This window comes from Camponotus vicinus, unplaced genomic scaffold (genome assembly GCF_025532165.1).
Source record: "Camponotus vicinus isolate PSW18456_S1 unplaced genomic scaffold, iyCamVici1.0 SCAF_7, whole genome shotgun sequence".
Classification (NCBI taxonomy): Eukaryota; Metazoa; Arthropoda; class Insecta; order Hymenoptera; family Formicidae; genus Camponotus; species Camponotus vicinus.
Window position 1 is genome coordinate 10073427 of NW_028141979.1, and position 19208 is coordinate 10092634.

Genomic DNA, 19208 nt, shown 5'->3' on the forward strand with positions numbered 1-19208 from the left:
ATTATCGATATTAATTCTTGTTGAATTTAATATGTATATTTATATATAAAAAGTACGATCGTGAACGTGGAGACACTAATCGTACATGGATATGTTTTACGGTTGTCATATGTTTAACGGTCATCAAGACGTGCTTTTAGAATTGCTGAAACTTCGTAATCTATTTCTTAAGAAATTTGTATCTGCGAATGAATGACACATTTTATACATAGATATACATATTTTACTATCATTTTTTATACATTATAAAAAGATCTTTAACAAATATATAAAATATGAAAATTAAATTGCTTTTCTAGCAATTTTTAAAAGTGTATTGTAATTCTAAATTACTTAATTAATTCTAAAAATTCTAAAAAGTATTGTAATTGTACTTTTGAGCAAAAGTATTTTATGATGATTTTATTATTAATTCAATCAGATTGCATATATATATAAAAATTGTGAATAAAATTAAAATTTTTATTTTTAAATTATATAGAAATAAAATTTGTCTGTATCATGTGTTAATCTTGGATTCTCCTAATTTGTAAAAGAAAATTGTCACATAAATACATCTTAGAAGTTATAATATTGCAATTACAATATTTTTAATTAATATTGTCGAAATAAGAATATAAAAGAGGAACAAGAAAATGTTATTTGTGAACATAAAATTGTAAAAATTGATTACTACAAGTTTTAAATTGTGCAACATTGTTACATGTTGTATATATTTGTAACAAATTTGATCACTTATGATATATTACTCTTTACTTACTCACTAAAAGAAAAGAGGCCTATTATATATAAAATTTTATATATAAATTCTCTGCTTAGGCAATATAATACAATCTTTGGCACCAATGTATAAATAGTGCAAATGTGATCAAATAAGTTACTATTATATATATTATATATATATACTCCTGAACAAAATTAATGCATAATTTTTTTTTCATTTTTTCTTTAAAAGCTGATATTTAAATTTTAAAGAAAAAGTGAAAAAAAATTATGCGTTAATTTTGCCCAGGAGTATATATATATATATATATATATATATATATATTATATATATATATATATATATATATATATATATATATATATAATCTCATATAAAACTTATCACAAACAAAGAATTCACAAAATATATATTTAACTTCTTTTAATATTTATGTGGAACTTGTTATTTCAGATATTCTTTGTAAGATTACCTTTGCGACATTAATTCTAGCACCTTTTGAATCATAATCGTTGTAGTAAATTAATTCGCACAAGTTTCTCGTAATTGGTTCGCGTTCCAAAATTTCTCGCAGCTTCTTATAAAACATCATAATAATCTCGTTTTTGTATCGCTTGTATACAATAGATTCTGGATGACTGTGCTGTTGTACTTCGTAGAATGTCAGCAATGATGTTGCACCTTCCGCTACTACATATACTGGACTAGCACCAGAGTCTCTTCCATTAGGATATATCTTGTAAGCGTTGCTACGATATGTTCTTCCTATTATACCAGCTCGGTCGCGTTTCTCCTCTTCCAATTCGTGCGCACTCTCCATCCACTGGTCCGACATCTCCTTTAAGTGTGGCGAGATATATCCTGACGATGGTATCACGATAAACAGCTTGTGAACTGGGAAAGTTACTTCGTGCTTGTTTTCGTAGTTTTCAATCTTTTCGATAATGCCCTTGCTATCGGAGGTGCCGCGATTCGGTAGGATAAATTGGAGATAACCGTAGAAACTGTAGGCCATACCCGTGCCACAATCCAGACCTTTCATGACGTCGAGATCGAGCAGCGGTCCTCTCTCCCACTCGGCCAGATCCATTATCCTCAGCAAGTAGAAGGAGAATATCATTGACGGCATGCAGATGTAGGGACCGAAATCCCATACGTGATTCAACGGGCATCCCCGAACGATCATCGTCGACGCGATAAGGAATAAAAACACGCCGATGATAACGACCACTGCGGACGCGGTGTTCAGAGCAAAGTAATGACTGATGATGGATGAGAAACTTTGTCCAGACCGCGGATCCATGTTCGTCAATGAAATGACCGTCTGATACAGACGCAGCATTACGTCACAAAGTAGAAAAATCACGAGGAATACGGACGTAGCGAGGCACGTCGTTATCAACGACATCATCATCCCGTCTTTCGTCGCTTTGTACACAACGGGGATGGCGAAAATGACGACGAGGATGAGACTGTGCGTCAGATAAGTCTTCAATTTACGATCGCGCGGTGAATACCTTTCGCTTTCCATCCTAACAGATCGTTCCTGTTTATAGGTCACCACCGATCGCCGGGTTTTTTTACGCACGTAAATTTGAACCTGTTTCTTCTTCTTCTTTTTCTGTTTTGGCACTGGGCAATATTATTTTTCGCCCATGCTGCCAGATATCTTCTTTATTTCGAAATTAAATTGATTCAACCAGCGTTTGAGTGGTCCAATTATATTTGCACTTCAGTCTTGTGAAGGAAGGATAAAAGAGGATTTATGATCTTGACAGTAGGATATTTCAGGATCTCAAAAATGTCATAAGGAGGAGGCGCACCCAGGGCCACGGTCTTATATTCTGTATTTCTGTTGTGGCACTGGGCAATATTATTTTTCGCCCATGCTGCCAGATATCTTCGTGAGTATTAATAATCAGCAGAGTTTCTTACATTAAATAAAGTACAGAGGTCATAAGTAAGGAAGGGGAAAGGATGAGGGGAAGGAGTAGGAGGGGGATTGGGGCGGCTATATCGCAGAAATAAATTTTCTGCCTCAGCGGGACTTGAACTCAAGACCCCTTTTTGGCCTATATGGCAGGCAAGTACTTTGTCGCCTTAGCCACACGCCGCCCCCACGGTCTTATATACAGGTCTGGAAACTCAGGCGTTTGGGATGGGCCTCTTAGGCCGGTATTCATAATCCGATCTTATATTTGAGATCGTCTTAAGTTCGAGCTTGAAATGCTACGCAGCCATTTGATTGGTTGAATGAGGTCTTAAGTCAACCTCGGACCAGACTTAAGACAATCTTAAATATAAGATCGGACTATGAATACCGGCCTTATTGAAGACGTTTTTAATTTACTTAGCGGCCGTTGGAGTCGTTGCGATAGGTTTTCCCAACATGGCGGTCTTTCCCATGTGTCGGGTGGGGGAAGTGACAGATAGCACTAGTAATATATAAATAATAATATAATATGAATGAATTTTCAGGTTTTTTAATATTATTTTGAAAAATTATAGAATAAAAAATCTCAAAATATTCAACATTTATGTATTTAAGAAATTCCTTAACAAAATTCGTTTACTTCATATTTTTTACATTCATATAAATATACAAGAAATTCTAACAAAATTCATTTGTAAAAATATGAAATATGTTCATTTCTTTTTTAAAGATTTTTGAAAAGTGTGTAAATTCGTACAGAAAATTTTAAAATTGTCTTAGAAAGTTTTAGAGAATGTTTATAGAAAATCTGAAAATTTTTATGAGATATTCTGTAAATAATTTTCACCAGGGTACAACTGACAATTAATAATTATTACGTGGATATAGAATTCAAAAAAGTAAAAATAATAAATATTTATAATATCTATAATAATATATAAATAATAATATAATATAAATTTTTTCTTCTCTTAAATAGAAATATAAATAAATATAAATCTAGAACAACAAATATAAATACTGTTGTATGCACGGGTCGATCTCGATATGCATCGAAGCGCACAATACAACCATTCGAGATTCACAAACCATGTCATTCTCTCACGCCCGAACAAATAATGGAGCACTGATTAAAAAGGAGAATGGTAACTTTGTTAATGTAATACAATTCGAATCCGAATGTGAGAAGCAGAACTGTCTTAAACACAATCACATTTGATAGCTGCTTCGAATCTAATATATCTGTCGTTGTTTTACAAATAAAACCCTTAATAACGCGCTCAGAAACGATCTCTCAGAGACAGGCATAGCTTTGATACAGGAATGAGATCCAGAAACGCAACAATACGTATAGATTTAAAAATCAATGGAGAATGGAACTATTATTTGTGAGATATAGAATTAGTGAAAAAATTATTATTAGTGAAAAAATATTGAAATCTTGATAATTTTCACGTTTCGGAAATAAACTTTCGCGAAATACTTATATTTGAAAAAAAAATATTTGTTTCTTTTAACATATATAATATTAATTTAATATAATATTATTATTTAATATAATATTAATATAATATTAATATTTAATGTAATATTAATATAATATTAATTTAATATTATGCTATAATATTTAATACTTTATGATTATTTCAATATATTTGATATATAAGTACGAAATCAAAAGTAATGCATCATCCTCAAAAAATATAAAATAACGCGCAAATAAATGATATGGTTTTTTTTTACTTTTTTCCATTAGTTATCTTAGTTGCTCGTGTTCATGGAATATGTGTTTATTATTTGTTCTTAACTGTTACTATTAACTAGTTAATATACAATTATTATAATACTGTTTTTAATTATTATAATAAATTATTATAATACAAATACATAATTTTCGTTAATATAATCGTATAAAATGACGGTATTGTCATCCTGAGAAAAAAATGGATTTATGTAATTATATAAGATCATATATAATTGGCCATATAAAATTTCATCGGAAATAATATAATAATATACGAAAATTGGCGCGATACAATCATATATTTATATAATCATATAAGACTAGATCTCATTATCAGATGTAAATCTATATTATCGGTTATGAAAAGATCTGAAAATATATGTTGTATTATATGTCATATATAATAATATTTGAAATTTGGCATAATATGATCTTATCTTTATGTGATCATATTTAGCTAGATGTAATTATATATGAAAACAGATCTGGTCGAATATAATCATATAAATATAAAATCATATGGCACCAATTTTCGGACATTATTATATGTAATCATATAAAATTATGCATATTTATATCTGAATATATTACACCCATTTTTTTTCGGGATATTATATAAATGATATATCATCATAGATAATTTTGTAGATAATTGTACTGTCGTCAAAATAGTCTATCTATAATTAATTCCTTATACATATTTAATACCATGTTGTATTAATACAATGTATTAATACGACATGTTATTAAATATGTATAAGGAATTAAACATATTGGTGATGTATACGTCAATCAATATACGTCAGACAATCATCGTAGATAATTTTGTACATCATAAATAATTGTACCGTCGTCAAAATATAGTCTATCTATAAATAATCCCTTATACATACTTAATAGTATGTCGTATCTCAAACATATTGGTAATGTATACGTCAGACAGTCAATGTACTCTAATGTATGCAACAATACATGATAATTTTTGATGTCGTCAAAAAGCCGATTGACATATCTATGGTTTTGTATTCTACGCGACGGTGCCTTTTTTGCTACATTAGATCACTAGACCGGCGCGTAGACGGTACTGCATTTCGCGCCGCTAGCACACACTTAGAGTGAGGAAAACGGAACTGACATCTGGACTCTAATAATTATATATAGGTAAAATGTTTTACTTCTTCAAATTTTACTTAAAAAAAAAATAAAAATATAAAAATTATTTTTCTATTTTTATTATATTTCCTATACATATATTCCCCACACGGAAAAATTTATCTAATAGATATCTAATAAATGTCTAAATGTTTATATGAGGTCCATACCCTCTATAGGTAACTAGTAGATGTATTTATATCGTTTACATATCTTTATACGCTAAATAGCTACCAGAGAGACTAGACGTACACATGTTATCCACATATCTACATTTACACAAAAAAAATACGGGCCACTAAATTTTAGCACAATTTTTTAACATCCTTCAATAACAATAAATCAGCGAAAAATCATCGTATTAAGGTGAAACAAAACTCAAATTAAAGCTTGAACATTTTTCTTTTTAAATCAAAAACCAAATTTGAGTTACAGAAAATATTTTACAAAATGACGGATGTTGAAGATAGACTTTGAGAAATGAGAAACAAATTTTTTTTTTAACTGTTGCATTGTTCAGGAGAATCGGTTTCCTTTTTGACGGAAAAATTATTTTAAACGTTTCTTGTGTAAAAAAGGTAATATTAATAATTGCATAAATTTTTTTGAAATTTAACATATAAAAAATATTTCAGATGAATATGCATATTTTTATAATAACAGATTATTTATTAAGTCAATTTATTAAGTCAATTTTTAAGACAAACATGCAAAAATATTATTTATTATAAGAGTTTTTAAGTTTTAATCTCTAAATATTTAAATACTATCATCGAGTTAAGTCAATCAAGTATTAAAATTCTATTAAAGTAAAACCGATTTATAAAAAAAAGAACATTTTCTATATTAATATGATATTTTTTTCACAATCCGTGCAAAAAGAAAGGATAAAAATCAACTGTTTTAATTTCTCTAATAATAAACTCAATGTTCAATATATTAATTGTCTACGACGTAATCTTGCCTCCTTCGTTATGTCTTGAACGTACGTTCCACTCTTATTATTCGCGAATTATCTGCTGAAGCATATTGATGCGCATTGCTTGCATGAATTAATTTACAATAGTGATTTTAGATTTTAAATCCGAATCTGCGTGTACTTTTTACTTTGAATGTTATATCATCATCACGATGTTTACTTTTCACACACTCAGATATTGCCGTGAAATAAAGTTTAATATCCTGTATCCAATATTTATCTCTTCTAGCACTAACACATTACTAGCGTCTTTTTAACATTTAGCAAAAAGAAAACGAGTGCAGATGCTATGGCGCTTGCCAGGTAAACATTCACCCGCCAATCGTGAAGTCGAGCGCCTACCTGTTTAAAACGCTATGGTTTTTATTTTTTTTAATTTCGACTTGAAACTTTAAGGAAATATTCTTAAGATATTATAGTATTATACAGGGTTTACCAAAAGTGTGGAAACCCCTTAATATTTAAAAAAATACGCATTTAAAAAAAAAATGTTTCATACTAAAGTTATAAGGTTTTATGTGGCGCATTACACAGCAACATTATTATGACCTCGAATAGCGTTGTCAAGGTTATGTGAAGGTCACCTCCAACTTTTTAAATGGGACACCCTATATGCTTTTGCATATTCTTGTAGCTTATCTCGAGAGCTTTCCAAAACACTATAATTAAGTTAGTTTTCATTAAGTACTTTCCGAGTTATGAGGCTTGAAATCATTTCTTAATTTTACATAAACCATAAAATATCTTGTAAAATATTCATTTTTCGATTATCTTACCTTAATACTTTTATGTACAAAATAATGAGAGAAATCAATTGGTGTAAAGAAAAACCATAGTTGTTTTTAAAAAAAAAAATGTAATTGTTAATTGCAAATTACATATTTTTTCTTAAAAATAACTATGTTTTTTCTTTACACCAATTGATTCCTCTCATTATTTTGTACATAAAAGTATTAAGGTAAGATAATCGGAAAATGAATACCTTGCTAGATATTTTATGGTTTATGTAAAATTAAGAAATGATTTCAATCCTTATAACTCGGAAAGTACTTAATGAAAACTAACTTAATTATAGTGTTTTGGAAAGCTCTCGAGATAAGCTACAAGAATATGCAAAAGCATATAGGGTGTCCCATTTAAAAAGTTGGAGGTGACCTTCACATAACCTTGACAACGCTATTTGAGGTCATGATAATGTTGCTGCGTAATGCGCCACATAAAATCCTATAACTTTTGTATGAAACATTTTTTTTTAAAATGCGTATTTTTCGAAATATTAAGGGGTTTCCACACTTTTGGTAAATCCTGTATAAGAAAATGCAGAAATTGAAAAATCGTTTTTTCTGACCCATCTGGGTGTATGTTTTCCCTTAAGTCTTCGAAAACAGTAGCAGTATCGCTTGAATATTAGCTATAATAAATAGACTATTGCATTGACTTTAATTATATATAAATAATAATAATGAATACAATCTTTTTATGTATTAATATACGTGTGTATAATTATTGGCTATAATATATTATACACACTCTCACATACCATACACAATATATACTCCTCCGAGCTCGCCTCTCCCTCTTTCTCGCGATCCGATAAAAATCTCTTTCATGGCCAGATATAAATCTTAAACGACGTCAATCTGATTCGATCGTCGTAGGCGTCCAGTGCGGGATTAGCAGATAAAACGTTGCATCGTTTCGACGATTAGGATTATCCGCGAGGATTTGGCTTCGTGAACTCAAATACTGATAGCAGAGTATATCGTCGATATTAGTGCAAATGGGAAATTGATACTCGAGTATTGATGATTCGGTCAAGCAGCCTCGAGAGATTTGCCTGAGATTTCCGCATTACGGAAAATGTAACTACAATATAAGCGCGATACAAGTGTAAACTATTTTTCTTCAAGTAATAAATATCGCGAGATATTTTTGTTACCATTTTTAGATCGATCACTATTGACATTTCTTCAATAACATATTTATATAATGTGATAGCTTTATAAGATTACATATTTTTTCAAATTCGAGATTTTAATTCTTTAATTCTGTTTCCATTTTGATCAACATATTTTTATGCATTTTTTACAAGTTAAATAAGTTCAACTTAAATATATTTAAGAATAGATTTGCAACGATTATAATATGATTAATATATTAGTGCGCAATATAAATAAATAATTTAACGTGTTCAACGTGACAATTTGCATATGTTTTTGTATTACCGCAAAATTTAATCCGAATATAATGCACAATAATACAGTTGTTACGGATGACGATTCGGATGGGAACATATTCGTGATTATTAATTTATTACAATACAGAAACCAGTGAAAAAGGAAGAGCGAGGGCAAAGGGGCTAGAAAAAGAAATTAAATCATTTTTACTTTTTTATATTTCAATATTTTAATATATTCTGAGATAAAAAAAAATGCACACTAGAGTTTAAATGTATTTATCTGATCTTATTACTATGCAATAGAGCTGCTAATAAAACAATACTATAAAAAACTTTCATATTGTCTGTGAAATTTTTTCTATTTAAAAAAGAAGCGTCTTTTAGAGTTTATATAGAGAACTTTTCAAGTTTTCTATATAATTAATATTGTAGTATATGATTAAAATATATACAGGGTGTTTCCAGTATCTCGCAATAAAGTAAAACCATTAATTAAAAACGATCGGCCAATACGCGAGACTAGAATCGCGCCGGGAGAAAGGTCGTCCCATTGTAACTAAATATTTTGTAATTTATATCTCGAAGTTTTACGTGGTTATTTGCAAAATGATATAGGATTTTTTAGTCCAGTTTAGCGAGATCTACTTATGGTTTTACTTTGTACCGAGATACTGGAAACATCCTGTATATGTACATATCTGTGTAAAATAAACACGCGTAAATATATAATCGATATCTATGCATTAAATTTGTAACACAGAAAAGTAATATAACATAATATGTAATATAATATAATATTAAAAATATATATAATATTTATAATATGAATTATATTGTAATATAATATAATATTTTCATACAATATTATACAATACAATATTTTTAATATTATATTGTACAATTAATATTATATTGAAAAAATACAATTAAACAATTATTAATCTTTATATGACATTAGTGAATAATTAAGTATATACATTTATAAATATTATTACAATCATTTATGCTGTATTTTTAATTTCTAAACAGTTAAAATCTTAAAGATTTCGTTATTCAATTGTCAAATAAAGATCGAAAATAATTTATCTGTTTTTCGATCTCCGACCAGCGTGTTTCCATCTTCTGTTCAACATCGGTAATTGAAATGATTGAACTTTTGAGCTCTTTTTTTACAAATTCCTTTATCTAAAATGGATTATTTTAATAATTATTATCAATAAATGATTTTCTATTTAATAATTGCACTGTCACAAATACAGAGTATCATTATGAACAGAACTACAGAAAAATACTATATAAAATATAGAAATCTAATTTATTTAAAATTTACCTCATCCAACTGTTCCTTAGAATACGTACTGTTAATTATAACAATTAATGTCGCAATCTTATTGACTCTCCTATCAAGAATAAAACAATATTATAACTAATTCGTACAATAAAATCTTCACATCTATGTGTAGTATATCTTTATTAAATGATATCGTTACCTGTGTCTCATTGTTTCGTAATTACTTAATAAACTTGTAAGCATGTACTTAGTATTCCTCTCAAGAACAGAAAGGAAAATATTAGCAGTTGAGGCATAAGCTCGCTCTATCGATGCAACTTCAATATAAGATACATTATGCCAAGATTTAAATAAAATATCTGATATTTTTGATTCTAAATAATGGATTATAATTTTAGAATTTTTACTATAAGCCAAACATTCTATAATATTTTATCATTTCCTTTCATGTAATCATTAAAAACTTTATTCCATGTATCACGATCTGCCGTTTTCAAACCATTACAATATGTCCACCTCTTCCATCCAGGCAAAAGTCTACAGAAGACGGTCCAGAAAAGAAATAAAAATCTTCTAATCGAAATTGTGTTAATAGTTTCTTTAGAATTTTATAAATAATTTTTTGATATAAGTGATAACTAATTTCTCAAACATATGCAGAATATAAAAAAATAATCCTAGAAAAAGAATAAAATATTATGAAAAGAAGTACTTGTTTTCTTTAGGATTTGCTAGATGCCATTTCAAATGACGCTTAGACTTTTCTTCGCAAGGATTTTCATTTATAATACACTCCCACTTTGCGAGTTCTTGTTTTAAGCATTTAGCATGATCGCTGATGTGACTTTCGTCATACAGATTCCAATAATTAGATCTAAACTTCTGCATAAAATCAAACCTTAGCACTCCCTAAAATTTAATAACTATCATTATATTTAGTTAATTCATTATTTACAAGAACAGATATAATGTACGCGCATAAACGTTTTTACTAAATAATTTTCTTTCATATTTCTCTAATATTTATGTGACTTCGTAGCATCAATATCATAATAAGTAGATTAACCAATTTCTTATTTGTGTGTGAATAATTGTGTATATATTTTATCATCTAAATAGGTATGGATTTTATATCATTTAATGAATCTTTAACACACATATCGATATATAAAGTATTTCATAAAATTGTGCTAACGTTCGTGAGTGGATAGAACGCAATAAACTGAACAGAAAGATTCTTTACCATTCTACAATTTTCGTAATAATTAATAAAATATTAATTAAAAATGTGAATAAGCGTGCGTTTCGCGAGACTATATCGTAGGATATGCGCGATAAGTGTGCCAGCGGCGAATGTCGCATAGCAATGAAAAAACAAGAGTCGAGGCACGCGCGATCAAGCTTTACGAGACACTTTGTACATATATTTTAGTCTGTGCATATTGATGTATCGATTGATGTTGATATATAATTTTTATTTTCTTAATTATTATTTTCTTAATTTAAATCTGTGGCGTATCAAATATAGATTTTAAGTATTTTAAACTTTAAATATCAATTTCCTTTATATAAAACAAGCATTTACAAGTGGATTTTATTATACATATTAAATTATTATGTGTTATATAATGTAAAAATATTATCTTAATATTATATAAATCAATTTCTCTGCAAAATATTTGTATATTTTTAACATCATAAACATTCGAATACTACGAAAGAAAATTAATATAAGAAAGATAATTGTGTTATATACTGTGTTCTATAATTTCCTAAAACTAATTAAATATTAATTACACAATTGATCAACAATTATCATGTAAATACTAATGTATTATTATTATAGAAAAATAACTTGATGAAATATTCAAAATTTTTGATTGTATTAAATATAAAAAAAAATATATAACAAATATGTAACATAAGCGCCTTTTGAATTTTAATTTCTGAATTTTGGCACAAAAGAAATTATATAATAATGTATAGTTAATTTTTTTTGTTTAACTCACTACATATATCTATTTTTAAAAGAATTCATTATTATGATATGAAATCGTAGTATTATAAAATAGATAATTGATGTAGTGGATAATTTCTTTATAAAAAAATGTTATTATATATATATATATATATATATATATATATATATATATGTATATAATAACATTTTTTTATAAAGAAATTATCCATTACATCAATTATCTATTTTATAATACAACGATTTCATATCATAATAATGAATTCTTTTAAAAATAGATATATGTAGTGAGTTGAACAAAAAAATTAATTATACTTTATTATTTAATTTTTTTTGTTTCAATCTATATATACACTACCGCTCAAAAGTATTTGCCCACCTAAGATACTTGTGCTCTAATGGCTAGGAATAAATAAAACAATGTAATAATCTTATGAAAAGTATTCATATATAATAAACTAGAATTGCAAGTACAAATTGTACACTTAACTTAACTTATACATTTAACAAAACACTTATACATTAAACTTTTGATTCATCTATATGCCCGCCTTTATTTTTGATTACGGCTTCACAAAGTCTTGGCAATCTTCTTATTAATTTTTCTAGCGTTTCTCTGGATATTTGCTGCCACTCTTCTTGTAGAATTCTCCACAAGTCCTCTCGGGATGTAGGACAAGATTTTCGCACCTGTCTATCCAGTTCATCCCACAATAACTCGATCGGATTAAGATCAGGTGATTGCGGGGGCCATTCCATAACTTTTAAAACGTGTTGCCTTTTCAAATGTTCTAAAAATGTTTTACACAGTTTCGATGTGTGTTTGGGGTCATTATCATGTTGAAAAATAAAGTTTGTTCCAATTAACCGAGTGCCAGAAGGAACAACATTTTCTTCTATGATCTTTTTGTATCCTTCTTTTCGGAGAATTCCCTCTATTTTAATCAAGTCACCCACTGCAGATTCACTAAAACATCCCCATACCATGACAGAACCTCCACCGTGTTTGACAGAAGCCACTGTGCAGCCGTCAGCTACCCTCTCATTAGAATATCGGCGAACGAAGACACGTCTCTTAGTCCCAAAAATTTCAAATTTGGATTCATCACTCCAAAGAACCTTGTTCCAGTCTTCAATTGTCCAATCTTTGTGTTGTTGAGCCCAATTAAGTCTTTTCTTCTTATTTGCAGTCTTCAATAGCGGTTTTGATACAGTTAAACATCCTTTAAGGCCTGCATCTAAAAGTCGTCTTTTTACAGTGGATAAACTAATAGGTTTATTGCGTCTCTCATTGATTTGTGCTGTTATTTCAGGAGCGGTAAGGCGTCTATTACGTTTGCTTTTTATTATAATATTTAAATCATCCCTTGAATTCGTTATTCTTGGTCTGCCTTGGCGAGGATTATTGGTAACTTTGCCTTGAGTAGTGAATTTCTTCACATTGTAGTCAACAGTTCGCCTTGATATCTTCAAATCTTTTGCGATTTGACGATTGCTCTTTCCAGCCATATGAAGCCCGATAATTCCTTTGTTTTGCCCATTTTGATAAATTGAGGGAAAAAAAGTCTTTATAAAAAGAGAGTATTTTAGACAGTTATGATTTTTAGTCAAGTGAGCAGATAACTAAAGCAAAGTTGTATTATACGTCTTACTTCTGTATGCCAAGCTACCAAATAAAAGAAGATCGAAATAATCAAGTGCCTGTCGCGGGTAAAACATAAGTACATTAATTCCAAGAAATGAATCATAGGCGCTATCTTTAGTTTCGTGGTTAATTATCGGTAAATATCAAATCTTATTCAACATAATAGCTATCGATAAGGATGTTATATATGTACATAAACAATAAATATTGATAAAGTCACAATAGAGACTTTTGTTTTAAAATTTTCGATAAAATTTACAGTGGGCAAATACTTTTGAGCGGTAGTGTATATATATTTTTTTTTTGTATCAATCTATATATATATATATATATATACCTTAAGTTCAGGATAAAAATTTAAAAATGGAAAGATGTTTGACAAAAATTCAAATGCTTTGAGCATAGGATACCATGCTATATAATCTCTTTCCTGTGCCAAATAAGAAGCGAGTTCCCAAAATACGGAGAATTCAAGTTTCTTCTCTATCGCAAAATGAAACGCATCATTGATGATTTGCGCTCGATTGAGAACATGTATGTTACTATATTTTTGAGAATTTAAGTATTGTGCAATTTTTCGCCAATTCGCAATATCATAATTGACGCGATAGTATCCTGTTATAAAATAAGTTACTTTTGTTGATTATTAAATACTTTAAAATGATATATATTAATTATATACATATTTCGTGATGTTAAAAATATTACGAAATTAAATATATTATTATAATTAGAGATGTTTGCATCTTCCGTTCTTATTATGTAACATGAAGGCTGTATCAGCAATTCTACATATTACAGCAAGAAATGAAAATTTCAAATATATTGTTAAAATTTCAATATTGTTGCAATATCTTTTGTTATATCTTATATTATATATATGAGTTTTAATACATCTTATGATTATTTTAATTAAAATAGATATCATATATGATATATATAATATATTATATATATATATATATATATATATATATATATATATGTAAATATATGTATATGAATACCTGTTACAAACTTCTAGGGTATGTAAAGGGTTCAAAGACTAACTTTTAATAACGGACTTATGTCTGGAAACACACCGTTTGCGAGATACAGACTGGAACTGTTGGTATTAGGGAGATTAGTATTAGGAATAATTCTCATAATATCTTTATTTATTTACATTACACGTCAAAAATGTTTAGCAATGTCAAAACAAATGGCTACAATAATTGCTCATAATGACAACGAGAAATCCAAATGACGTCCAACATTTTGGAAAGAGTGTACCATGCTTCGCAGGTGCAATGCTTGCATCGAAGTTGGTGGTCGTCATTATGAGCTATTATTGTAGTCATCTGTTTTGACGTTGCTAAACATTTTTGTAGTGTAATGTAACCAAATAAAGTTATTATGAGAATTATTCTTATTACTGAACATAACAACAGTTCCTGTCTGCAGCTCGCAAACGATGTGTTTTCGGAAATGAGTTCCTTATTAAAAGTTGATTTAGTTTAAACCCTCTGCATACCCTACAAGTTTGTAACAGATATTCATTAACACCCTGTGTTTATATACAGGGTGTTTGGAAATTCAATCGACAAATTTTCAGAGATTGTCGGGGACACCATAAGAATCATTTTTTGCAAATGAACCTGGGGTCGGAAACGTGTCATTACATCGCTACGGCATACGGAGTGTTCGAAAGAGTCGAGACCTCGAAATATCACAAAAAATAGAAGTTTTACAAAAAATTGTTTGTTTTTTTTTGTTTTTTTTTCTTGTCTTCATCGGCTGGATCAGCCACCGATCTTGCCTTCATCGGCTGGATCCATCACCGTTCTTGCCATGGTTGGCTAGATCATCTTCCAATCTGGGAATCGAATTTGTGTTTGGATGTCTTGCCTTCGTTGGCGAGACATCTTACCATGAAAAGCTCGATAACTTCGAAACGGCTTACTTAAAGTTGGTAAAATTAGTGCTTTGAAAAGGTCTCGAGAAGGGCTACAAGAATATGCAATAAAAAGTGGAGGATTCCATTTCAAAAATTCAAAGTGGCCTTGTCGTGACTTTGGCGACGCCATCCAAGGTCAAACACATGGCACCAGTAAATAGACCTTTTTACACCCTCCAACTTTTGTTTGAAACAATATTTTGTAAAACTTCTATTTTTTGTGATATTTCGAGGTCCCGACTCTTTCGAACACTCCGTATGTCGTAGCGATGTAATGACACGTTTGCGACCCCAGGTTCATTTGCAAAAAATGATTCTTATGGTGCCCCCGACAATCTCTGAAAATTTGGCGATTGAATTTCCGAACACCCTGTATATATAAATAAACAATAAAGATATAAATTTTTTATTCAATATTTACCAGCTTGTTGTAAGTTGAAAATAATCCATTCATCTTTCTCAAAATAGAGTACGATTTTTGAACGCCATAATAAAAAAAATATTTATATATTATTTTTATATCATATACAGAAATAATAAAAACATATATACATATATGTAATGAATATTTTTTAGTATATATTTTTAATAAAAATATTTTATTTATATTTCATGTATATATTTTTATTTAATATATATTAATATATATTTATTAATAATTATGATAGCATTCGTCGTGACTGAATAAATAATAAATTAATTTTTATATTACAAAGATTTTAGAGTGTTTATATTCTATGTTTGTAAAACTACATTCTCCAAAACATTCAATTTAAATTATTTGTTATTTAGAAAATAGGAATATCTACTATATATTTATTAAGAAAAAAGTTGAAATTCAATCTTAACAAAAATTCATAAATATAAAATAGCAGTATAAATTTAAGCTTTTAAATATGTATGTCTTTTAAATATTAAAAAACTGGAAATGTATTATTAAATCTATTTTATACTTTGATTTTCTTTCCTTTTCCTCTATGATGTATATTATTACATTACAATACATTATACTTACTGATTACCCAAATATTTCATGAATCCCTTTGAAAATATATGAAGTGGTAATGTTCGTATTAACATGCGCCATATAATGGATCCTATAATGTTTGAAAGAGAAAGAATTTAGTATATTTAAAATGTCTTTACTGCAATGCGCAATAAAGGTTTGTGAATATATATGTAATTATTAAAATTAAATATATCACACCCAAAGTTTGTGTAATTAAATCTAAGTAAGCAGCTATAAAAGATTGATAAATACAATTCAACGAAAAAATTTCTAATAACAGATAAATAGTGAATGATTAAAAATTTGTTAATAATAATAAATTAGACAATTATAAGGAATCAGTTAATTTTATATTTTAATATGATTTTTTGAAATCTTAGATAAATATGTATAGTTATAATTTAAAAAAAATTACACATTATAAAATTATCCAAAAATTATATAAAAATTTAATTTTAAAGTTAGATATTATTACGTTATTGCAAATATTATGAAAAAATATATTAAATTTAACAAATGAAGGGCCTTGCACGGTACTTTCTACGGAAATTGAATTTCGATGAAATTTGAATTTTGATTGAATTTGCTGAATTTTGAAAATAAATAGTTTACGTGAAAACACAAAAAAAATTTAAAAAATGTCAAAATAAATGTGATAAGGTTGATGATGTGGTTTCGTCACTACAAGTATTCAAATATCGAAATAAGATGTTATTTCAATACTATTAAGGAAAAGTAAATAATATACTAAATAAAATAAATAATATATTAGAATGTCATACACAGTTGATCATTTATATTAATACATTTTACTAATTTATTTACATGGAAAAAATGTGTGTGTAGCAGCATCGCCGCTGTCGTCGCCATAACATGCCATTTGATATTTGATAAAATATAATTAGTTGAAAGTATAGTTATTATATAAGTTTCCCCTAAGTCTCCCCCTTCGAATGGAAGAGGGATACAACTTCCCTAATTGCTTTAAAAGACTAGCCTCTCAAAATAATTAAACACCTGTTTCATGATTTTTCGTAATTTTTGAACCGTTTCTGAAATATATCAGGTTGTCGGAAAAGTCATGACGCATTTTTTCTATGTGTTTCAAAGTCATTTATTTATATAAAGTACAAAGATCAATCAATGATATATTGCCCGTTTTGTTCGATAACCTTTTGCCATCTTTCAGTAAGTTTCATAATTCCTCGTTTATAAAAGGACCTGTCTTTATCGGCGAAAAACTGAACAAGGTGCTGATTTACGGCCTCATCGGAATTGAACGTTATACCACGCAAGGAGTTTTGAAGAGCACGAAACAAGTGGAAGTCTGACGGCGCAAGGTCAGGCGAGTATGGTGGATGTGGCAACACATCCCATCCAAGCTCCAACAATTTTTGACGGGTGATCAAACTTGTGTGTGGTCTCGCGTTGTCGTGATGAAACACCACTCCCTTACGATTAACGAGCTCTGGACGTTTCTGGATGATGGATTCGTTCAAACTGTTCAATTGCCGACAGTACACATCCGAATTGATTGTTTGGTTCCTTGGTAGGAACCAAACGCGCCGTCAGATGAACTTCTTTGAGTTCATGAGGAACCCAAACATCGAGCCTGTTTACGAATCCCAGTTTCTTCAGGTGGTCGTGAACGGTCGAATGATGGATTTTCAATATTTCTGCAATCTCTCGTGTCGTGTAACGTTGGTTTGACTCGATTAATGCCTTGATTTTGTCGTCATCAACCTCGGTGGGCCTCCCTGACCGAGGAGTGTCGTTGAGGTCAAAATCACCAGCACGAAATTTTGTGAACCATCGTTGGCACTGACGTTCTTGTAGAGCATTGTCACCGTAAACCTGACGCAATTTTGCACACGCCTGACGCGCGTTCTTCCCTTTACGGAAGTAATACAATAAAATATGGCGAAAATGCACAGTTTGGTCTTCCATCTTATCCTTGTTGTAAAATTATTAAAACTCAACCAAATCGCTCAATTTTTTTTTTGGAATGAAGCTAGAACTGTCATCTGTCAAATGACATAGCAATAACATAGATGCGAATGACTCTAGTACCTTAAAAATGAACTAGCGCCATCTATTTGCCAAAATGCGTCATGACTTTTCCGACAACCTGATAGTATATGGGAAGTTTATGGACACCCTATATATACATTTATATACATATTTTCCACGTAAATATAATATCTATGTATTAATAAAAGTAATCAACTGTGTGTGATTCTACTTAATAATACATTATTTATTTCGACATTTGAACGCTTGTAGCGACGAAATGGCTCTATCAAACAATATCGCGGTTAATGTGACTTTTGATTTGCCACAAACTATTTATTTCCAGAGTTTCTGCAAATTTCACCAAACTTCAAAATTCAATTTCCATAAGAATCGTACAGGGTCTTTTGTTTATAAATGACTTTTCTCATTTTCTATGAAATTAACATTAGAAATTTATAATTACTTAATTGTTTAATTATGCAGTGTTATACGCATACTTTTGATATGAGAAAGAGAAGACTGTATATAATTTTCAGGATAGCTTATATTATATTCTAAAGTAGAATTTATAACAACATAAGTATTTAGATAGAGTAATTCATGTTGAACTTGAACTACAAACAAA

General features: G+C 29.1%; 2 protein-coding genes across 2 annotated transcripts; both read right to left on the reverse strand.

Annotated features, from left to right (window-relative positions):
* Positions 1 to 1072: 1072 nt before the first annotated feature.
* LOC145974779 (stimulator of interferon genes protein homolog) lies at positions 1073 to 2270 on the reverse strand. The gene has a single exon (XM_083104789.1). The coding sequence runs from the start codon at positions 2253 to 2255 to the stop codon at positions 1155 to 1157; it is 1101 nt and encodes a 366-aa protein (XP_082960915.1). The 5' UTR covers positions 2256 to 2270; the 3' UTR covers positions 1073 to 1154.
* Positions 2271 to 18028: 15758 nt separating this feature from the next.
* On the reverse strand, positions 18029 to 18517 carry LOC145975038 (histone-lysine N-methyltransferase SETMAR-like). The gene has a single exon (XM_083105177.1). It carries the CDS (start codon positions 18515 to 18517, stop codon positions 18029 to 18031), a length of 489 nt encoding a protein of 162 aa, XP_082961303.1.
* Between the last annotated feature and the right edge of the window lie 691 nt (positions 18518 to 19208).